This window comes from Chenopodium quinoa, unplaced genomic scaffold, assembly GCF_001683475.1.
Source record: "Chenopodium quinoa cultivar QQ74 unplaced genomic scaffold, ASM168347v1, whole genome shotgun sequence".
NCBI lineage: Eukaryota > Viridiplantae > Streptophyta > Magnoliopsida > Caryophyllales > Amaranthaceae > Chenopodium > Chenopodium quinoa.
In genome coordinates, this window is record NW_018743919.1 from 3,846,384 (window position 1) to 3,869,328 (window position 22,945).

General features: G+C 36.0%; 6 protein-coding genes across 9 annotated transcripts; 2 read left to right on the forward strand and 4 right to left on the reverse strand.

Annotated features, from left to right (window-relative positions):
• Positions 1 to 827: 827 nt before the first annotated feature.
• Positions 828 to 3,403, reverse strand: LOC110687449 (F-box protein CPR30-like). Of its 2 annotated transcripts, none has more exons than XM_021864103.1 (2): positions 3,146 to 3,403; positions 828 to 2,288 (listed from the first exon to the last, which is right to left on the reverse strand). In XM_021864103.1, exon 2 carries the CDS (start codon positions 2,242 to 2,244, stop codon positions 1,060 to 1,062), a length of 1,185 nt encoding a protein of 394 aa, XP_021719795.1. In that variant the 5' UTR covers positions 2,245 to 2,288; positions 3,146 to 3,403; the 3' UTR covers positions 828 to 1,059. The 2 variants fall into 2 exon arrangements, with proteins under 2 accessions (XP_021719795.1, XP_021719794.1); XM_021864102.1 differs by having other exon boundaries at positions 828 to 2,254; positions 3,146 to 3,402.
• A 772-nt stretch (positions 3,404 to 4,175) lies between these two features.
• Positions 4,176 to 13,501, reverse strand: LOC110687448 (F-box protein CPR30-like). 3 transcript variants are annotated; one of them, XM_021864099.1, is made up of 3 exons: positions 13,355 to 13,501; positions 6,756 to 6,846; positions 4,176 to 5,769 (listed from the first exon to the last, which is right to left on the reverse strand). In XM_021864099.1, the coding sequence occupies exons 2-3, from the start codon at positions 6,839 to 6,841 to the stop codon at positions 4,623 to 4,625; spliced, it is 1,233 nt and encodes a 410-aa protein (XP_021719791.1). In that variant the 5' UTR covers positions 6,842 to 6,846; positions 13,355 to 13,501; the 3' UTR covers positions 4,176 to 4,622. The 3 variants fall into 3 exon arrangements, with proteins under 3 accessions (XP_021719791.1, XP_021719793.1, XP_021719792.1); XM_021864101.1 differs by lacking the exon at positions 6,756 to 6,846; XM_021864100.1 differs by lacking the exon at positions 13,355 to 13,501 and having other exon boundaries at positions 6,756 to 13,348.
• On the forward strand, positions 11,646 to 12,550 carry LOC110687544. Its single transcript, XM_021864202.1, has 2 exons — positions 11,646 to 12,015; positions 12,072 to 12,550. Exons 1-2 carry the CDS (start codon positions 11,646 to 11,648, stop codon positions 12,548 to 12,550), a joined length of 849 nt encoding a protein of 282 aa, XP_021719894.1.
• A 1,172-nt stretch (positions 13,502 to 14,673) lies between the features above and the next one.
• LOC110687545 (F-box protein CPR30-like) lies at positions 14,674 to 15,918 on the reverse strand. The gene is made up of 3 exons (XM_021864203.1): positions 15,863 to 15,918; positions 15,659 to 15,783; positions 14,674 to 15,473 (listed from the first exon to the last, which is right to left on the reverse strand). Exons 1-3 carry the CDS (start codon positions 15,916 to 15,918, stop codon positions 14,674 to 14,676), a joined length of 981 nt encoding a protein of 326 aa, XP_021719895.1.
• Positions 15,919 to 17,654: 1,736 nt separating this feature from the next.
• LOC110687450 (F-box protein CPR30-like) lies at positions 17,655 to 20,363 on the reverse strand. Its single transcript, XM_021864104.1, has 4 exons — positions 20,202 to 20,363; positions 18,459 to 19,645; positions 18,269 to 18,334; positions 17,655 to 18,047 (listed from the first exon to the last, which is right to left on the reverse strand). Exons 2-3 carry the CDS (start codon positions 19,601 to 19,603, stop codon positions 18,310 to 18,312), a joined length of 1,170 nt encoding a protein of 389 aa, XP_021719796.1. The 5' UTR covers positions 19,604 to 19,645; positions 20,202 to 20,363; the 3' UTR covers positions 17,655 to 18,047; positions 18,269 to 18,309.
• Positions 20,364 to 21,247: 884 nt separating this feature from the next.
• On the forward strand, positions 21,248 to 22,555 carry LOC110687103 (cytosolic sulfotransferase 5-like). The gene has a single exon (XM_021863724.1). The coding sequence runs from the start codon at positions 21,386 to 21,388 to the stop codon at positions 22,424 to 22,426; it is 1,041 nt and encodes a 346-aa protein (XP_021719416.1). The 5' UTR covers positions 21,248 to 21,385; the 3' UTR covers positions 22,427 to 22,555.
• The last annotated feature ends 390 nt before the right edge of the window (positions 22,556 to 22,945 follow it).

Here is a 22,945-nt window from a genome sequence, read left to right on the forward strand (position 1 = left end):
TGACCGTACCATTAGAGTTTGGTTTGGAAATTTGGTTTAATTGGATATTAACGAAATCTTTGCTGTCGATTTGGTTCCGCCATGATTTGAAACACACCTAAAATATAGAAGAGACTTGACGGGTAGAATTGACAAAATTTGTATAATTATATCCGTTGGAAGTTGAACATACTTCCTAATAGAACGATCCATATATACATATACCTACAAATTTACAATAAACATTCAATCAGCACGTAAAATATGAGGTCTAAAATATATGCATTCAATTCTTGATCAAATTTCATGTTATAATGCAAAACCTCCGTAATCACCTTTTATAATCTTTGGTTAGTATTAAAAACAAGATGGATTGAACAAGATAAATAGAGGAATAAGGATTACGAGAAATACCTTGCTTGATTTGTTATGCTTTTTATGCGGCATTGCGGCAACAATGAGTGTATATATATAATGTAAAAATCGGAATTAAAATGGGCTTGAAATTCAAGTCCGATCCTAAATGAATTTCTACGAAATCCTATTTGATTAAGTATCGGATTAGGTAGTTTGACCCAATGTAGATACAACTTACATTTTTTTTTACAATTTATAAGATTAATCATATTATTAAAACTTAACCCCATGACTTAATTACATTTATAATCCTAGTATACAGAAGACTTATCTCAGTGGTTATTTGGTATACATAAGACTTATCCTTTGTCTGTATTAACCATTACGAATCCTAACATTGACTCATAATTTAAAGAATCAATAGAAAAGTGCAACAATATGAACATCAACATAATTAAAGAGGATTAGCAATTCATATAAAATCTGTTCAATAATATATTTATATAATTTTTTTTTTATTTTATAAAAATCCAAACAACCTCGATCCAAATTCATATTTTAATTAATCTAGCTAAGCATTCTAGAATAATTACAGACAATAATTTTGCAAGAACAATTCGAAACTTGGGTACAACACCCGATCCTCCCTAAGGTGCACGATCAGCCCTTGTCAACTGATACACAAGGATGAAGTAAACTACATATCAAGCAGCAATAACAGTTCTAAGTTTCAAGAGATACCGCCCATATACATGTATCAGCAATTAATTTCCCTTCAATATCACACAGCTTTTCCAATCTTCCCTCGCTATAGTTCATCACATCATCTGACAGGGGTACAAGAGATTCAACCCACTGGAGTATAGCAGGAGATCGAGGTGGTAAACCTGGGATTTGGATCTTCGTAGCTTCTTTTGATTTTAAATCGCAGCAAATGAAGTTTTGTCTATCTCCCATCACTGCTAGTAGAATTTTGCTCCCATCCTTTGAGCAAGCAACACTGAGGCCCAAATGCATTCTACAGAAGGAATTATATAAACTGTTCCACTGCACAGAAGGACAACGAAATACTCGAGTCCAAGAATCTTGCACACCATATTCCTTTAGTACCCATATATCTAAATAAAATGTTACAACACACAACTGTCCTCTTAAAACACACAATGTAGGTGAATAGCCAGGAATAATTTTCTCATGAAGAGGTACTTCATAATACCTTTGGGTGAAAAGATCGAAACATTTGATTACTTTATGATCACGATCCATCCAATGCAAGGAGTTGTTAACCACACTACCAGGGGATAATATAACAGTCTCCCAAGTCCAAGGGGGGTTCTGAATGCTTTCCCATACATTAGTTTTGTAACTGTAGAGAAAAGTTTCCCACTCAGGTATACCAGCATAAGCCACTCGCAATCTTGCACACCTTAAAATCTTATAATCATCGGAAATGCAATCATAACCAAATCCTAGTGGAGTACGCAATTCCCTGTACATATTTGTCAACGTGATTTTTGGCAAGTTTTTGCAGGCTCGGGTGGCAGGATTGAGAAGAGCAACCTCATCAGCTTGACATGAGAAGCATAGTAAGCCGTTGCATGATCCAACTAACATTCGAAGATAATTATCGTTATCTGGGTAGTATAGTTTGGTGGCATGACATGGGGAATCACTATAGTCGAAAGTATGGATACAAATATATCCAAAAACGATTAGGGTCCCTTCCAAGTGTGCTTGGAGGGATCGGCTTAGATGAAGTTTGATAAAGTCTGGACTGTTGATTACATTGTACAATGACTTGGAAACACACTTGAAACGCAACAAAGGTTTAACGGGCAGACATGAGAGTATCTCAATAAGTAGTTCCAAAGGAAGATCAATAGACTTCTCTAACTTCTTCATATCCATTTCAATATGGCTGCAAAACAAGGATCGACCTTATTGTAATCCATCTAAAAACAAAGAATAAAATAAATTAAACTATATACAACGATAACCTTGAGAGAATCTCAGGGGGTTTGCTCTGAAGGAAGCAAAGAAGGATCATCATCCATTGCCACTTGCTCATCCATTCTTATAGCAAGATTGCAACTCAAATATATATATATATCGTAATCCATGATAAAAAAAAAAAACATCAATAACTTAATCATGTAATACAGAACAATAACCTATTCAATAACTTAATCATCTCATCCCACTACAGCAGTAGTACATAACCAGAAAATGATATAACATCATCTTTTCAAGCAAATCCACCCCCTAAAAGCATTCTCACTAAAAACTTCTATAGCAAAATGTTACTTAGCAACTTTAAAGGCAATCTTAGTAAAATTTTCTCTAATTAATCTGCAAAAATCACATGATTTTGACTTTAAAGGTACTTCCAATTTTAAATAATTCAAATCCTCTATAAAAGGAGTGAAAATGTGAATTCACAAACCAAACAAAGAAAAATGGGGAAAAAAAGGAAAATCATTTTAAGTAAAAACATTCTACCAGTACATCAATCCAAACGAGTCCTTAGAGAATTTGGGATTCATCTTAATTAGACGAATTTATGGAATTTAGATTTCGTTCAGCAGAAGCTCATATCTCAATTACTTTGTTTAATCAAAAGAATTAGAGTAGATTTTCAGAGAAATTTAATTTCTTGAACTAATTTCATCATAATTCAAACAAAATTCAAAATCATCAAATTGAATTTACAAAATTATCATCAAAATTCAAAATCAAGCAAATAAACAAAGATCAAAATCAAGCAGATACAGTAGCAGTTAAAATGTAAATCTGAAATAAGCAGACTTACCAAAATCAATGAATAATTGAAAAGCTGCGATCTTGAATCTCCAAAATCCGAACCCGTTCTTGCCCAAAATCTGAATTGTAGAAAGTCGAAACCAAAAGGCAATGTTAGAGTTGAAACCACAAAAACGTGACCATGTAAATTTTGAGTATGAGTTCTATTAGCCACTTATAACATAACATTGATTAAGTAATTTTTGTAATATTGAGTGACTAACCCCTATAACACAGACTAAAAAACCCCTATTACACTAATGAAATTATCTTTATGATGGCTGGTCATTCGGTGTGGTAGCCACATATAAGAATTTATGATTTTATTAATAGTAGTATATAATTTTCATAATTTTTATCGTTACGAAATTAAAATTATTTAATGATAAAAAAATGTACATGAAATGATAAAGTTATAAAGTTGACCGTAAATTCTCAATAAGCTATATTATGAGATAATATTGTCAAATGGGATCTTGTTAGATTCATCTCATTATCTATTTTATTAATATCAAGTTTTATAATTTTACGCATATAGAATTAGAGCTATATACATTTTAATACGCGTCTTATAGACCGTGAAAAGTCAAATAGGGCAAAAAAAAAAAAAATAGGGACAGAGAGTGTACATTTGTGCTTTATACAATACAGAGTACGTGAAGTTAAATGTAGTCCGGCTTTTGTTCCAAAAAAAAAAGTGAAACCTATAAATCTACACTCTATACTCCTTTAATATATAGAAAAACCAAGTTCAAATCAGAAATATATATATATATATATATATATATATATATATATATATATATATATATTAAAAATCATTAGCTTTCAAAAAAAAAAAAAAGTAAAAATCATTATCTTTAAATTAAAAAAAAAATAGAGATTTAATTAAATCAGTGTTAATCAGTAAAAACAAATTCATTTCAATAAGAATGATATAAGGGCTGTAAAAATAACTTAATTTCATCCATCTTCAAAAAAATTTTAATTTCATCAAAAATAAATTTAATTCATTTCAAATTATTTAAATTAAGCAAAAATAAGGTAAATAGAACATAGCCATAAGCCCGGTTCACTTCACCTTAAAATAATAACATAAGTTGCACTTCATATTACTGAATTTAAGATTGAACTTACATTTATGAACAAGTCGGGAACCAAATAAAACAACAAACAAGCCATATTATATAGTTGGCATCCACAAAAAGTGTGATCTAATGTCACTAATGCAGTGTGTCCAAAAAAAAAAAAAAAAAAAAAAAAAAAAAAAAAAAAAAAAAAAAAAAAAAAAAAAAAAAAAGTCACTAATGCAGCGGCGAATAGTTTAGGAAAGCATTCAAGGATAAATACAGACCAGACTTCTGAGAGACCAACTCGATTCTCCCTAGTGTGCATCATCAGCCCTTGTCAGCTGATCCTCAAGGATGATATACATGTATCAGCAATAAATTTCCCTTACAAATCACACAGCTTTTCCGATCTTCCCTTTAGTTCATCACATCACCTGACGAGGGTACAAGAGATTCCACCCATGGGAGTATAGCAGAAAAGTGGGGTGGTAAACCAGGGATTTGAATCATCCTAGCTTCTTTCGATTTTAAATCGCAGCAAATGAAGTTCTTTCTATCTCCCATCAGTGCTAGTAGGATTTTGCTCCCATCCTTTGAGCAAGCAACACTGAGGCCCAAATTCCATCTACACAAGGAATTATATAAACTGTTCCAATGCACTGAAGGACAACGAAACAGTCGAGTCCAAGAATCTTGCACATCATAATCCTTTAGTATCCATATATCTAGATAAAATGTTACAACACACAATTGTCCTTTCAAAACACACAATGTAGGTTTATAACCAGGACTAATTTTCCCAGGAAGAGGTATCTCATAATAACTTTGGCTGAAAAGATGGAAACATTTTACCTCTTTAAAATCACAACTCATCCAATGCAAGGAGATGTTAGCCACAATACCAGGGGATAATATAACAGTCTCCCAAGTCCAAGGGGGGTTCTGAATGCTTTCCCATGCATTAGTTCTAAAACTGTAGAGAAGTGTTTCCCACTTTGGCGACGCTGCTAATCCAGAAACAGGCATGTTGCGAACAGCTGCAAAAGGACTTGGCTCCCGCAATCTTGCATACCTTACAACTTTATAATCATCAGAAATGCAATCATAACCAAATCCTAGTAGAGTACACAATTCCATGGACATATTTGTCAACGTGACTTTTGGCAAATGTTTGCAGGCTCGGATGGCAGGATTGAGAAGAGCAACCTCGTCAGCTTGACATGAGAAGCATAGTAAGCCGTTGCATGATCCAACCAACTTCCGAAGATAATCAAAGTTATCCGGGTGGTAAAGTTTGGTGGCATGACAGGGGGAACCATTAAAGTTAAAAGTATGGAAACAAGTATATCCAAAAACAATTAGGGTCCCATCCGAGTGTGCTTGGAGGGATCGGCTTAGATGAAGTTTGACAATGTGTGGACTGTTGATTACATTGTACAATGACTTGGAAACACACTTGAAACGTAACAGAAGTTTAACGGGCAGACATGAGAGTATCTGAATAACTAATTCCAAAGGAAGATCATCTGTCTTCTCTAAGTTCTCCATATCTATTTCAATACGACTGCAATCCAAGGATTAAGGTTAATGTAATCCATCTAAAAAAAATGTAATTTTAAAAAATAGGAAATTTTGTCAACAACTATCAATTAAAATCTCTGTTTTGAAAACAACTACCTTTTAAAAAAAAATTTAAAACAACTACCACAAACTTGTAAAATGTTAGAGTAGCACTACCACTCTTAAATTTCCGGCAAGAATCTCCGGTGAGTGGGTCCCACTTTCTCCCTTTCCCTCCAATTTTTGTTTCTCTCTCCTCTCTATATAACAGCTAATGTTCGTTTTCCAATTGAACAAAATTTCCTAATTTTTTCCTCCAAATTTCTTCCTTTTTCGAAGAATTGAGCAAGAGGAATAATTTCTGGAACATTACATCAGGTAAATTGAGAATTTTATATGCTAATTAGGGTGCTTAATGATTCGAAATTGGGGAAATTAGGGTTTCACAATTTTTTGCGTTTGGGGTAAATTGAATGGATCTTAAGTGGAATTTGTCCTTCGGCAGCTGTCACCATCTTCCCCTTCTCCATTAAAGCTCCAGCTTTCCCAAACTAGAAACGACAACTCCAATTTGGTTGAAAGTTTGGACCCCGCAACAGAGAGAGAAAACGTGAGGAACGGTGGGGCAAATTCAATGACCTAAGCTAGATTAAAGTGTGAGGTGAGAATATTCAAAGGTTGTTGAAATTGGAGATGAAGGAGAGTATAGGGGAGTTAGGCGGGAATTCAATGAAGAGAAGGGAAGGTAGTTGGGTCAGGGGTAATTAGGTAATTTTGGATGGTCAAATTGGGGGGAAAGGGAGAAAGTGGGACCCACTCACCGGAGATTCTTGCCGGAAATTTAAGAGTGGTTATGCTATTCTCACTTTTTACAAGTTTGTGATAATTGTTTTAAAAAAAAAATTAAAAGGTAGTTGTTTTCAAAACAGAGACTTAAATTGGTAGTTGTTGACAAAATTTCCTAAAAAATAAAACATACAAAATGATAACCTTGAGAGTATCTCAGGGGGGTTGCTCTGAAGGAAGCAAAGAAGGAAGCAAAGAAGGATTATCAGCCATCTTTGCCACTTGCTCATCCATTCTTGTAGTAAGATTGCAATACAAATACACTTCGTATTAGTTTACCATAATCAACAATGAAAAAAAAAAATCAATTACTTAATCATGTCATAAAAAAAAGGATTACCTAATCATCTCATTCCTCTACTAGCATCTAATCACAAAGTGATATAACATCATCTTTCAAGCTAATCCACCCCCTAAAAGTATTCTTACTAAATACTGCTAAAGCACACTTTTACTTAATAATTTAATCTGCAATCTTAGTAAATTGTTCTCTATATAATCTGCAAGAATCGCATTGACTTCAGAGGTACTTCCTTAGATTCTTGCTTGAATTCAAACCTTCTTTTGTAACTCATAACCTTTCATTAGTCCATCAAGCACTAACTAAATAAACACGACGTGAAATTGTAAATAGCCAAGACTATAATTTAATTATTTAAACAGCCCTATTTAAATAAAGCTAGCAATCCTGCACTAAATGACTAGAAATTTTCCTTCATCCCTCGTGCTAGGGTTTTGTCGTCCCTTGTGCTAGGGTTTGGTAGTTTTGTGATCGTTTGTGCTCGTTTTTTCTTGGGATTTTTACATTGAAGGTCGGATTTTCTCGTTGATTTGCAATATGGATTCTGAATTAATAAAGGACCGGGAAAAATTCAAGTTGACAGATGAAGAAAGTGCTGTGATTGGGAATGATGGTGGGACCGATGTCAAAGGCTCATCGAAGGACCAAACTATGGACAGTGCTTGTGGGTAAACTATGGACGGTGAAGACTTTCAGCGTTGAGGCAATGAAAAGAACTCTCACGCCGATCTGGAGGCTAAATGATAATATCGCAATTAATATGGTGGATACAAACCTCTTTGTCTTTCAATTCTTCAAGTTGGAGGACAAGGAGAGGATTATGCAGGGTAGGCCATGGTTCTTTGATGGTAAGTTGTTGCTACTGAAGGAAATATAGGGAGGAGAGCAACCATCTGAGGTTGAATTCCTCAATTCTCCGATGTGGATTCGTATTTTTGATATACCTTTTAATTGGCGGAGTGCTTCGTTTATGTATGAAGTTGGTGAAACCCTTGGGGGATTTGTAGAACTTGATGATTCAAACCCGCTAGGATGGTGTGAATTTCTCCGTATGAAGATAATGGTGAATGTTCGTAAACCACTGAGACGTGGTATATTTATTGCTGGTGATGGTGCTAAAACGAAGTGGATGGACATAAAGTATGAGAGACTTGCAGATTTTTGTTTCTTTTGTGGGAGATTTGATCACAATGAGCAAAGGATGACGGTGAGTCAGTAGGTGAAATTGTCAATCAATATGGTGCTTGGCTTAGAGCATCTCCGATGAAGCCCTCGGAAGTTGGGTGCCATTCGTGGAGGGGGATGCTCGATCTCTAGCAATACAAAGCACATCAAGCTGGCGCCTGTTGCTGTTGTTTAAACCAACAAGCGAGCCTGACATTGAAATGCAACCGAAGAAGCGGGAAGTTACTCTAGCTAGAGTATATGACCCTCATAGCAATAGAAATGTTCTGTGATGTGAATACGAGAATGATGCCACTTCTAAAGTGGGGAATTTAGTGGAGTACGGTAAGGAGAATGCTACCGGTGGGTTTGTGGGTGAGGGCGTGAATGATGAAAGGTGTAATAAGGGAGGGTGGTTAAAGAGTGAAAGTGGGGGGGGGGGGGGGGGAATACGAACATGAGGGAGGAAGTGGCATTAAAAAACAATAAAGAGGGGGAGGGTTGAATGATTGGTAAGTGGAGAAGGGTGACTAGGATGGATGAGAGTTACAATGGGGTGGGGAATTAAGATAAAAGGGGGCTGGCAGAGGTTTGAGTTTGGCAAAAAATAAGATAAATGTGTTTGATGCAGAGTTAGATGTGGGATCTGAGAAACGGAGGTAGATGTTGATGTTGGCACTGGCGACAGTAAAACCAAATAGGGGGTGATGGTTTGAACCATACCCCCGAACAGCAATGAAACTCTTCAGCCGGACCGTCCGAGGGATTGGCAACCCTAGGACGGAGAGGACCCTCCGCGATATGTGTTGCAGGGAGAGGCCGAATGTAGTATTTCTGATGGAAACAAAAATTGATAGAGACGTTTTGGAGAGAATAAAAGGAGATGTGGGTTTGAGAATGGAATTTGTGTTAATAGTAACGGGTGATCGAGAGGTAAGGGATTTTGGTGGCGTGATACGAATATTAACATCATTTCCTATTCGACACACCATTTTGTTGTCGATGTGTGTAATAGGGATGGTGTTCCTTGTTGGAGAGCTTTAGGTGTTTATGGATGGCCGGAGAGTATGAATAAGCATATGACTTGGGAGCTTATGAAGTCTCTAAAAGATGCGTGTAATACCCCTTTTATTATGTTTGGTGATTTTAATGAGATCGTGAGTATGTCTAAGAAAGAAGGGGGCGTAGTGAGAAGGGAGTCTTTGATGGATGCTTTTAGAAATGTCATTGATTACTATGGATTGCGTGACTTGGGGTATAGAGGAAATAAATTTACATGGCAATGGGGCAATTTTGCTGATAATGTCATTCATGATGATGCTTGGTGTGAAATGCACCCAAATTTCTCAGTGCAACACACGGTGAGGGAAGAATTTGATCACTCTCTGATCATTCTTGATACGCTGAATTATTATTTTGACAGAGGTAAAAAGGGCAAATTGTTTCATTTCGAAGCCATGTGGCTTTCGAATGATGAGTGTACTAGTGTGGTCGGGGGGCCATGTTGATGCTCGTGTGATAGCGTACTAAATTAGCTGAAGACTTGGGTGAGCTCCAAAGGTTAGAGGAATCTTATTGGTACGCTAGGCCCCGGGAAAATGAGATGAAAGATAGTGATAAAAATACTGCTTATTTCCACTGAAAAGCTAGCCAAAGAAGGAAGAAAAATCGCATTGATGGCTTATTCGATTCGAATGGGGTGTGGAGAGATGATGAGAAGCAAATCAGCAATATTGTAACTGACTATTTTTCGACACTCTTCACGTCTGGCCGTTTAAATAGTGTTGTTACAGAGTCGATGAACAATGTGCTTGATGCTGAACCTAGCCCGGAGGAGATTAAGCAAGCATTGTTCCAGATACACCCTAACAAAGCTCTAGGAACGGCGGTATGCATGCCCTTTTTTCCGTATTGTACTTATTCCGAAATTTAATGAACCCAAATATATGACTATAGGCCTATCAGTTGTTGTAATGTAATCTATAAAATAATATCAAAGACAATGGCGAATAAATTGAAGCCGTTTCTCAATGATATTATTTCTATATATCAAAATGCATTCGTTTCGGGTCGATTGATAACTAACAATGCTTTGATTGCTTTTGAGATCTTTTATTCTATGAAATGACGAGGTGAAGGTCGACATGGCACGGTAACACTCAAGCTTGATATGAGTAAGGCCTATGATAGGGTGGAGTGTTTTTTTTTAGAAAGTGATGCTGAATATGGGTTTCTGTAACAACTGGATTTGCAGTTCTCTTTTAAGGTGAATGGTGAGATTTATGGCTTTGTGGTTCTGACCGAGGTATTAGGCAAGGTGACCCGATTTCGCCTTATTTATTTCTATTATGTGTTGATGCTTTCTCTGCGTTAATTTTAATTTCAAAAGCAGCTCATGAGAAGAAATTACATGGGGCAAGAATTTGCCAATCTGCTCCGTGAGTGTGACATTTATTTTTTGCCGATGACAGTATATTATTAGCTAGAGCTACTCTGCAGAAACGTTCGAAAATTGCTGAAATTCTCCGTACATATGAAAAAGCATCTAGTCAGAAAGTCAATTTGAGTAAGACAGGTTGCTTTTAGTAAATGTGTTATTGTGGATCGTGAGTGCCATTATAAACACTCTTGGTGTTAGGGAAGTGGAGAAACACGAAAAGTATTTGGGGTTGCCAACTATCATCAGGAAATCCAAAAAGGCCATATTTGCGTGCTTGAAGGAAAGAATATGGAAGAAATTAAATGGATGGAAGGAGAGATTGTTACGGGTAAGGAAGTACCTATTAAGGTCGTTGCCCAAGTCATTCCTTCATATATGATGAGCATTTTTAGGATCCCCGATGGTCTAATTGATGATATTCATACTTTCCTCTGTTGTTTCTAGTAGGGTTCTAGAGAGAATGCAAAAAACCTTCATTAGCAGAGTTGGGAAAAGTTGTGTCTTCCGAAGGCAATAGGGGGTTTGGGGTTTAGAGATCTTAAATGTTTTAACCAAGCTATCTTGGCAAAACAGATTTGGCGATTGTACACGAATGATGGAACATTGCTTCACAAAATTTTCAAAGCAAAATATTTTAAACGGTCATCAATTCTAGATGCTTCGAGGGGGTACGACCCTAGCTTTTCATGAGAAGTATGTGGGGGGCAAAAGGTCTCTTGAAAGATGGGTTGATGTGGAGAGTGGGAGATGGTAGTGTCATTAAGGTGTGGAAAGAACCATGGCTATGTATGGAGGGCCGAATTATTTTTCCTACGATGCCTACCGGAGGGAATGAAGATGTGTTGGTGGAAGAGTTGTTTAGGGATGGTATGAGGGAGTGGGATGTTGAGAGGGTCAATAGCCTTTTTCAACAGGATTTATGTGCTTGTATTCTGTCTATTCCGCTCTCGTCTCGACCCCAGTCTGATGCTATGTTCTGGCGGTTACTAAAGAAGGGTGTATACACGGTAAAATCTGGGTATTGGCTAGCAAAATTAGGAGGTGTTGAACAGCAAAATCAGGCTAACAATGATGCTCTTTGGCGATCAGTTTAAAGAATTCAGGGGCCTCCCAAATTACAGCATTTTGTATGGAGTGCTGTAAAAAGGAACCTTGCTGTAAAGACAGGTTGGTTCAAAGGCATATAACTCAAGATGCTTCTTGCCAACTGTGTGGGGAAGAAAGAAAGACCATTTTGCATTCTTTGTTACACTGTGATGCTGCCAAACAGATTTGGGCACTTAGTGCATATGTGAGTGATTTAGCTGGAGCTTCGAGCACTTTGTTTGCAGATTTCTGGGTGTGGTTATGCAGCAAATTTAATGCCGAGGCAGTAAGCACTATGGGAACGTTTTTGTGGGCAGCATGGAGGTGTAGAAACCTTGAGATTGTTGAGAACGATAGGCCTAATCCTACAATGTTGGCTGCTGGATTTCTGAGTTCGTGCATGAGTATAATCAGTATGCTAGCAAAGTATTTAGGCCTGTTGGTACTGCTGCTGTTCCTGGTAACGCAGCTGTGTGGAGGTGCCCTCCACAGGGGTGTGTGAAGGTCAACACAGATGCCCACTGTCCAGCAGGGGGTCTGGCGGGTTTGGGGACTGTGATCAGAGATGCCAATGGATCTCTCCTTACGGTCGCTACAAGAACACACACCACGTCTCCAGAGTGTGCAGAGGCTCTTGCTGTTCGTTATGCCCTTCAGCTAGCTAGACGATTGGGCTTTTCGCGTGTGTGGGTGGAATCTGATGCTATTAATGTAGTTAAAGCGGTGCACATTGATGATGGTGGAAAAGCTCCTATTCACCTTATTTTTGATGATATTAGAAAAGATAGTTTGCCCTTTGAACTTTGTACATTTTCCCATGTGAAACGTAGTTGTAATACAGTAGCTCACCTTGCTGCAAGGTGGGATACTGGTTGTAATGTGGAAAATGTATTCTTGAGTCCTTTTCCCCAAATCCTCATCACTTTGGCAGATTTGGATATGATTTAATAATATGGGCAACTATTTATCCTAAAAAAAATAAAAAAATAAAAAAAAATCTTGCACTTTTGATCCACCCTCTTTCCTCACGATAACATTATACACCCGAGTGTACCTTAGAGCTAAGTAATCCTTATAGAGAATTGGAGAAGAAATGTTGTATTTTCATTAAAGACAAGCCAAACTTATATACAATTACAACCCTAAGTAATACGGTTACAATAAAAGCAATAGAAGATATACAGCCTAACATTAAGGAGAGAATTAAGGGAAGATAATTGAGAATATTATTTACATGTAAATTACTAGAATCAAGGAGAGTATTAAGGGGAATATTGAGTATAATGTGCAAGTATCATCAGTGATTAAATCAAGGATCAAATCAAGGATTGACCTTGACTTGATTATTCCTTATTAATCCTTGGAGGGGGTATGAATAAGTAAAAAACAGAATTGGTTGTACCTAGAGCTAAATACACCCGCGTGTATAATTGATACTATCAATTCTAGCTCAAGATTTCACTTAGAGAGCTTGGAATTCTTCATTTGAAGTTGACGAATTTATTGAAATCAGAGTTCGTCCAGCAGAAGCTCAAGTCTCAACTTTTTGTTTAATCAAAAGAATTAGAGTAGTTTGTCAAAGAAATTTAATCTCTTGAACTAATTTCAGTATAATTCAAACAAAATACAAAATCATCAAATTGAATTCACAATATTATCATCAATATTCAAAATCAAGCATAAAAATGAGATCAAACTCAAGCAGATACAGTAAGTAAAAAACTGGAATATAACTCAATTAAACTGACTTACCAAAATTACGAATAATTGAAAAGCTGCGATCTTGAATCTCCAAATTTCGAACCCTTTGTTGCCCAAAATCCGAAAATTTAGAAAGTCGAACCCTAGACGGAAAGTTCAGTCAAACAGCAAACTCGTGACCTAGTAAATTTTGACCATCGTGACCTTGTAAATACTTAATGCGGGACCAACTGACCAAGGTGTACAAATGTAAAATCTTGTACTCTGAGGACTCTTTCTCCATACTCCCTCCATTTTTAAATACTTACTCCACTTTTTATTTCCAACTATTTTTAAATACTTGTTTTATTTTCTTATTTGGAAAAATTTTATAATATTCAATTCATTTCTCTCAACTATTGGACCCAAGATAAATCATACTTTACCTCCGTTTTTTTTAAGTTGACACATTCTTTTTAGAAAGTTTGTTTTTAGTTGACACATTTCTTTTTTGGGTAAGTTTTACACCTTGTATTTACTAGTGTACCCCACTTGCTTTATCATTCTCTCATTCTCACTCCCCTCCTTAATATGTGTGCCTAAATTGAACGTGTCAACTAAATAGAAACGGAGGAAATATTTTATTAATTTTATATTCTCTCTCCTCCAATCCTCTCAACTACTTTTGTTTTTTACAATTTTTTATTCTTTCACCTACCCCACTATCTCCACATTTTATTACTATATCTAACTTCTCCTAAAACTCCACACATGGAGAAATAGAGTAAGTATTTAAAAATGGAGGGAGTACCTTTTTGTAGGTAAAGCGTTTCTCTAATATATACGTATGTGGATGTGAAACTTTAGCAAAAAAGAAGTATAACACCTTAAAAAAAACAAACATAGTTGTATTTGGTAGATGTAATGTTTAAAAAAACACGGAATTGTGAGTATGTTGTTTTATTTCATTTTTATCCAAAGACCCTCGGTCTATTCGAAATTTGAAATTTTATTTTTGAAATAAGTGAAACCAATTCAATCCGAATTGTAAAAATAGTAATCTAATCCAAACTAGTGCGTAAGACCAAATATAATATAAGTTGTACAAATTAAGATTGATCTTAGCTACATTCGTTTTTAAGTTTTACAAAGTTGAAAGTTGGAAACCAAAAACAACCCATAATAGTTAGCATCCACAGCAGCCGGTAAAAGTGTGATATAATGTAACTAATGCAGCGGCAGATAGTTTGGCTAGGCATTCTAGGATAAATACAGACCAGACTTTAAGTTACAATAAGAGTTTTAAGTTGCATGAGATAACACTAACAGTAACAAACATGCATCAGCAATAATTATCCCTTCCAAATCACCCAGCTTTTCCTGATCTTCCTTTAGTTCATCACATCATCTGGCAAGGGTACAAGAGATTCCACCCATGGGAGTATAAAGGGACATTGGGGCGGTAAGCCTGGGATTAGAATCTTCACAACTTTCTTTGATTTTAGATCACAGCAAATGAAGTTCGGTGGATCTCCCCGCAGCGCTACTAGAATTTTGCTTCCGTCCTTCGAGCAAGCAACACTGAGGCCCGTATGCCAACTAGAGAAGGAGTTGTATAACCTGCTCCACTCCCCAGAAGGACAGTGAAACAGTCGAGTCCAAGAATCATGCACACCATACTCCTTTAGTATCCATGTATCAAAATAAAATGTTGTTACTATACACAACTGTCCTCTTAAAACACACAAATTAGATGAATTGCCAGGACTAATTTTCTCATGAAGAGGTATCTCATAATACCTTTGGGAGAAAAGATCGAAACATTTTATCTTTTTACGCTCATGATCCATCCAGTGCAAAGAATTGTTAGCCACAATACCAGGGGATAATCTTACAGTCTCCCAACTCCAAGGGGGTTTCTGAATGATTACCCAAGAATTACTTCTAAAACTATAGAGAAGAGTTTCCCATTCAGGTATTCCAGCATTAGGCATCCGCAATCTTGCACACCTTAAAACCTTATAATCATTGGTAATGCAATCATATCCAAATCCTAGAGGAGTACACAATTGCATGTACTTATTTGTCAACTTGACTTTTAGCAAGTTTTTGCAGGCTCGGGTGGCAGGATTGAGAAGCATAACATCATCAGCTTGACATAACAAGCATACTAAGCCGTTGCATGATCCAACTATCATTCAAAAATAATCAACGTTATCCAGGCAGTAAAGTTTGGTGGCATGACCGGGAGAACCATTGAAGTCGAAAGTGTGGATACAAGTAAATCCAAAAACGATTAGGGTCCCTTCCGAGTGTGCTTGGAGAGATCAGCTTAGATGAAGTTTGACAAAGTGTGGACTGTTGATTACATTGTACAATGACTTGGAAAACACATGAAACGCAACAGAGATTTAACGGGCAGATATGAGAGTATCTCAAAAAGTAGTTCCAAAAGAAGACAATCAATCTTCTTTAACTTCTTCATCTCCATTTCCATATGACTGCAATCCAAGGATCGAGGTTATTGTAATCCATCTAAAATTAATAATAATAATAATTTTAACAATTTACAGAGATAACCTTTGGAGGATCTCAGGGGGTTGCTCTGAAGGAAGCAAAGAAGGATTATCAGCCATCTTTGCCACTTATAGCAAGATTGCAATTCAAATATATTAGTTTACCATAATCCATAGTGAAAAAATAATCAATAACCTAATCATCTCATAAAGAACAATAACCTACTCAATGACTTAATCATTTAATTCCTCTACTACAGTAGTATATAACCACAAAATGATACAAATACTTCTAGAGTAAACTGTTACTTGGTAAATTTATTTTGCAACCTTAGTAAATTGTTCTCTAATTCATCTTTAAGAATCACAAGATTTTGACTTTAAAGGTACTTCCAATTTAAATTTTACTTGATTTTAAACTTTCTTCGGTAACCATCACCTTTCATTAGTCTATCGACAACAAGTCAACAACAACAAAGCCTTAGTCCCAAAAAGATTTAGAGTCAACTAACAAAAATCATCATAAGGAGCCGTTCGAAAAAGAACAAGACTATAATTTAAAAAGCCTTATTTAAATAAAGCCAGCAATCCTACACCTCTGATCCACCCTCTTCTCTCGCAATTACATTATACACCCGAGTGTACTTTAAAAGCTAAGTAGACCTTGGAGGGTTTAAAGATGAGTAAAACAGAGTGTATAATCAACACTATCATTTCAACTCAAAAGGGGCTCAAGATTTCACTTTAGAGAACTTGGAATTCTTCATTTAGAGTTGACGAATTTATGGAGTTTAGATTTCGTCCAGCAGAAGCTCAAATCTCAATTCCTTTGATTGAGTAGAATTTCACAGAAATTTAATTTCTTGAACTAATTTCATTATAATTCAAACAAAATACAAAATCATCAAATTGAATTTACAAAATTATCATCAATATTCAATATCAAGCAAATAAACAAGATCATAATCAAGGAGATATATAATCTAAAGCTCAAATAAGCTGACTAACCAAAATTAATGAATAATTGAAAAGCTGCGATCTTGAATCTCCAAAATTCCAAACCCTTTCTTTTCCAAAATACGAAATTGTAGAAAGTCGAACCCTAGACAGCACGAATATGACATTGTAAATTCTAATAATCTTTTTTTTTTTTTTTGATAATCCGAATATTAATTTATTGATAATTAAAGATATTATTAGTCATAATTTCACGTTGACATTTTAATCAATTCATGACGTCTGGTTATTTATCCGTATAAAATTTTAAAATATTGTCTCATTTCCATATGTCGTAATTAGTCTAAAATATTTACTTCAAAAAATAAAATAGTCTTAAATACTTACTGTACTTTTGTACACTAATAAAAGTGAAAACCATATAAATTACACATTTACACTCCTTTGCTTGGATTATTTTGGGCCAAATCTTATTGTAAAGCACATTATGCATATGAGGGAAGGGGGTGTTTCATAGGTTTCGGGTTTGAGGTATAGGATTGGAATGAATAAAACTCATAATTGATGTTTGTTTAAGAAAAACCCAATTTCTAAACACATACCTCAAAAAAGTTTCAGGAGTACTTCATATCACAGCATCAGTTATCATCCGAGAGGTAAATTGCAAGCCGTAACATATAATTTTCTTGTGTAAATTCATTTTGAACCTTATGATTCATTGATAAAGCTGTGTTCACTTAAATCTATCTATTTTGTGAACAGAGTGTTTAACGGTGACCATGCAACAAATCGTCTGTACTTCATCCCAGATCATCAGTTATCATCCAAGAGGTAAGTTGCAAAGCAGAAACACAGAACTATCTATTTGCAGTCAGATAGCTGAATGACACGCTTCAAGATTAACAAACATGGCGACATAATGCACCAAGAAGGATGTACAATTTCAAGTCTAAAAGATGTACAGATAATCACAGAATGCTTTTTACATATTATCTCCAGGAGATATGCACAAGCTTTTCATTCAGGCACTCAAGCCAAGTTTTTAAAAAAAAACAAGTATACACTATACAGTGGAAACAATTTTGAAATAAACTCACTGAGAGGAAGCTTTCAGCCAGTTCTCATTAGCTTACTATCAATCATTATTATCTGAATCCGATTAGATAACTTCACGACGCAGCCAGCAGCAAGCCAACATTGCAGAATGATGCCAATGATCTTTATCAGTACATATTATTTTTTGTGAAGAAATTTCAACCTAAAAGAGACACCTTTTAAAGAGCACTCCTCCCCTGCCACAATGCAATATAAGTTCTTTTTAGCAGTCAGACACTCAGAGTCTCAGACCTTGTGATGTAAATCAGAATCAAAACAAGAAATCATAATTTAAGCCTCAAATTTTCATAAGCAGGGTATCAGGAAGACAGGAACTCATGCCTCAATATTACAAGTAACATCATAATTAAGGTTAACAAGTACTCGCAGGAAAAAAATGCAGCGTAATCTCTTTTACCTTTTCGTGCTCCTTGCATTCACCTTTTTCCATTTAATGCATCAGCCTTCCAAATTCTCATCAACACTACAGAAGAAGGGATATAGTACAGCTCAGTTTTGTAGCTACTTAGGTAGACGTATACACTACACAAAAACCAACCTACATGGCATCGACATGAAAAGAATGCAAGTAAACTCAAACAATTTACCTAATACTTCTTCGATGCACGTGTTTCCTCCTCCTTCGCCTCCTCCTCTTCTTTGTTCCCTGCTGATGGTCTAGAGCTTCACTGCCAGAACCCTTCAACATAATGAGGTTCTCTATACATACTTGAGTGTCAAAACATCTAGGGAAATCGCAGACCTTAACATCCTTGATCACCATAGTCTGCAAGTCAAGTGAAACAACCCTCCAAGTATTCAGCTGCAGAAAAAGCTTCTGTCGATTTAAAGAATAGGCAATGGGCCACTCGAGAAACATAAGCTGTTGTGATTGCTTAACTTTGAATAACCTAGACCATGACTCCACCACACCATATTCCTTCAAGACCCATACATCTGAGTATTCCAAGTCATTCACCATAAGACATAAACACCCTTCAAGAACCCCAACACGTAAGTTCATAGACTGTTCCTCAAACTTAGGCTGAGGCACCTCAATAAAGCTGTTATCACCAAGACAGAATCCAACAATTGAATACCGCTTTTCATCCTTATGCATAAATTCATGTACCCAATGCAAAGTACCGTTAACAAGAACACCATCTTCACGGTAGGAAAAGAATGGGGAAGGAACATCTGGAGCCCTCACCCATGAATCCATTTTCAAGCTATAAACCATGACTTGGCTCTTGAAAGGACCAGTTCCCTCATTGCTTTGCAAAATCCTAACAAACTTATAGTCCCTAGATTCTTTTTCATACCCAAACCCAAACGAGTAGCGATGAGACAAGCTTGAGGGTTTAGGCAAAAAGGGGAGTTTCTTATAGGTTCGAGTCGTGGGATTGTACAAGAGGATAGTAAGGTGCAAATCATAATTACAGAGGCAGAGCAGCCCATGGCAAGAACCCACCACATGGGCAAAACCCTGACTACGAAAGGGGTTATCCAACTCAGTGATCCGATCAAAAGTGTCGAATTCAGCAGTAGAGAGATGGGGAGCTGAAAAAACAAATCGGAGGTTTGGATTCGATTGAGCTAGGGTTTGATCAAGATGAAGCTCGGTAAACTGAGGGGAGCTAATTAGGTAGTACCATGACTTGCATACACTCTTATATTGCATCAAGGGTTTCGCACCCAATCTTAAGAATATATTTATCAACAAATCAAAGTGAAGGTCCATAAATTCCGTCATTTTTGTTCAAAGTTTCAATAATTCACATAATCTGTTGTTATTCTGCACAAAAGAATCGAAATTCAAGCAATTTCAGCAGAAAATTAATAAATAATTTGAAGATGAAACAGGGAATTGAGAAAATTATTCATACATATAATTCGAATTGAATTGAATTGAGCAAAAGGGAAATCAACAAATAATTCGAAGATAAAATTATGCATATAACTAAGTCAAACATGGGAATTGAGAAAATTGACAAACACTTCGAAGATTAAACATAGGAATTGAGAAAGTTATGCAGATAATTGAATTGAATTGAGGAAAAAGGGGAATAAGGTATTGCAAAAAATTGAAATGCGAAATTAAGTTAGCAAAAAGATTCAAAATTGGAGCAAACCCAACAAAGAAATACGATATAATTGAACAATTGAACATATAAATTAAATAATTATGCGATAAATTGAATTGAATTTGAGGAAAAAAATTTAAAAGGGAAGACGTAAAATGATTGAGAAAAAGTCAAGGATATAAATCAAGAAAAACAAAGATATTCGAGGTATTAGAGATTTCAATTAAAATTACAGAAAGAGGAAGATAAAATTATCAGAAAGATTACCAGAAATCGATCAAGTTATTTGAGGAAGAGACTACAGTTGCATGAAACAAAATTGATACAAGTTTGAGAATACTTTGTAACTGTTTATTCATTCTTCAAGTCTTCTTTTTCTTTTTTTTTCAATAAGAATTAAAAAATCAACCCAGTATATTCTTGGTGCGCCACTTAGCCACCCACGGCACTCATTTATTGGTAGTGTTCGAGGTGTCAATTCAGTTCATTCAGAATTATTTTGAATCGGGTTGAAGGTTGGGCCAATTTTGAATAAGTTTCTTTTTGATTAATTTCAAATTTGGATTAGTTTGAGTTGAGTTGGATCATAATTAATTTCATTATTATCAATAGGCTTATATTAATAAAAAATAATCACTATTGAAAACACAATGAATGGATTAGGTAGGGTCAAATCGATTCGAATTCATCCTATTAAATTATATAAGAAGTGATCTAAGTAGATTGTGTTTCTAGAGCTACACAGAGTACATCACCTAACTTGATTGGATCTAGAAAGAGTGAAGAACCATCATTGTGATTAGTGTTGCAAAGTCACAAAACAAAGAACAAAGTTCCACATCCTTCCTTGTTTCTAGCTCTTTAACTAGTTTTGGCCATATAAAAGTGTTATATACAAGATCATCCAATGGAGTTTTTGATTACCCTTAGAGAGTTAGAGTCATTTTTTATTTTGTTGACTTTAAGGGTAGCTCAATTTAAATTAACAAATGATGATAATCAAATTTGCTTATTAATTAGTAATGTAGCGAAAACCTAGATTTTGTGCAAAGATGAGCGTAACAATTATACTAAAACGGAGAGGGAATGTGATTTCTTGTACGTTGTTGTGCAGAATATAAAGCATTTGTATATCTATAATTTCACGTTTTCATTGTTCTCCTAGGCTATGTGGGACTAACTTGATAATATGACACACATAAAAACACAATTAAGGCCAAACAACCAACAACCATAACAAGATAAAACCCACTTGATAGTTGTAAAATATTTGTGGGTCATCAATTAGGTTGGGAACAGTTGGAAAATCGTAAGTATGTGGAAATATTAGCCCTTGAGACATCCTTAGTGTACGATGATAAGGAAGAAATATTAATGGACACCTTAAAAACCTTTTAGTAGATTAGATATGAGTCTTTTAGAAGACAACGTAATTGTTTTATGAGTTAACAATGGAAACCACAAAAATGAATCCAAATGAACATCACGAGGAGGAAGAAACACGAGTCGTCATCAGTGACGAGGAAGTTGAGCAGCTTAAGCAAAGTCTTCCTAAGGAACTTTCCTTGGGCAAGATTGAATTGATAAAATACCAAGGCTTCTGGTATCCTGTTGAAACTGATTTGTTCAAGAGTAGTCTCATGTTTCAAAGACACTTCATTGCAAGGGATAGTGATCTAATTGTCGCGAGCTTCCCTAAAACCGGTACCACTTGGTTGAAAGCTTTGCTCTATAGCGTTGTCAACCGTTTCAAACGCCCTAGTAACCAAAGCCCTTTTCTTATCCATCATCCACACGAGCTTGTACATCGCCTAGAAAATGACATCTATGGTGAAGCTTTTGAGTACCCTCGTCCACACCATCTTAGCGAGCTACCTTCACCGAGACTTTTCCACACCCACTTGCCCTTCACCACCCTTCCGGAAACTATCAAAGCTTCAGGGTATCGGGTTTTGTACATTGCACGTAATCCATTGGATACAATTGTGTCATTCATGCTCTTCGCTTTGAAGCCACTCAAAAAGATATTGGGAGAAGATTTCCAGCCTACTATTCAGGATTTCTTTGAGGAACTCTGTGCAGGAAGAATATGTCACGGTCCTTTCTTTGAGCACGTGGTTGAATATTGGAAGCAGAGTTTAGAGCAACCAAACAAGATGTTATTCCTTAAGTACGAGGATTTGAAAGAGGATCCGACCTTTCAGCTAAAGAGAGTGGCTGAATTTGTGGGTATGCCATTTTCTTGTAGCGAGGAAAGTGAAGGTGTAGTTGAAGAATTGGTAGAGATGTGCAGCATCAACAACCTCAAAGAATTGGAAGTCAACAAAACCGGAGTTATCAACAAGATATACGATAAAAAGAGCTATTTTAGGAAAGGGGAGGTGGGAGATTGGAGCCATTATATAACGCCTACCATGGCGGAGAGGATGAAGAAATTGATGGAAGAAAAACTCGAGGGCACTGGTTTATCATTTCAGTTACTTCCTCACTAGTCACAAGGTTAGAAAATGATACCCTGTATCAAGTTATGTTTATTCCCTTCGTTCTTAAATAAGTGCAACATACGCTTTTGTTAAATTTGTATGTTCAACATGACCCAAACTTTCAGTTTCATTTGTTTCCCTCTCTTGTTATGATTAGAATTAATGGTGCCTAAAAATCCTGAGATAGCTACTTCTAGCAGATGGTCTCTATGCCTGAACTATTGGGTTTGGTACACTAAACTAAGTAAGCAACAAAGAAACCAAACAAAAACATGGTGTTAATAGATTTCAAAGACCACCCAAATTGATCGAACGCTTTTATAACTGAAAGAAGGAAATCCACTAAAACCAACTAAACAAATTAAGACATCTAATACAGTAGATATGTAAGGTTCAAGGCAGGAAAGCTCTGTTCAAAAGCCCGGTATTGGGATAAAATACTAATACCAAGTAGTAAACAAAACAACTGTATTAGCTCAGAATTTAGAGCAAGGGACAAAGAAAGGGAAATGAGAGAGAGCTCCCCCT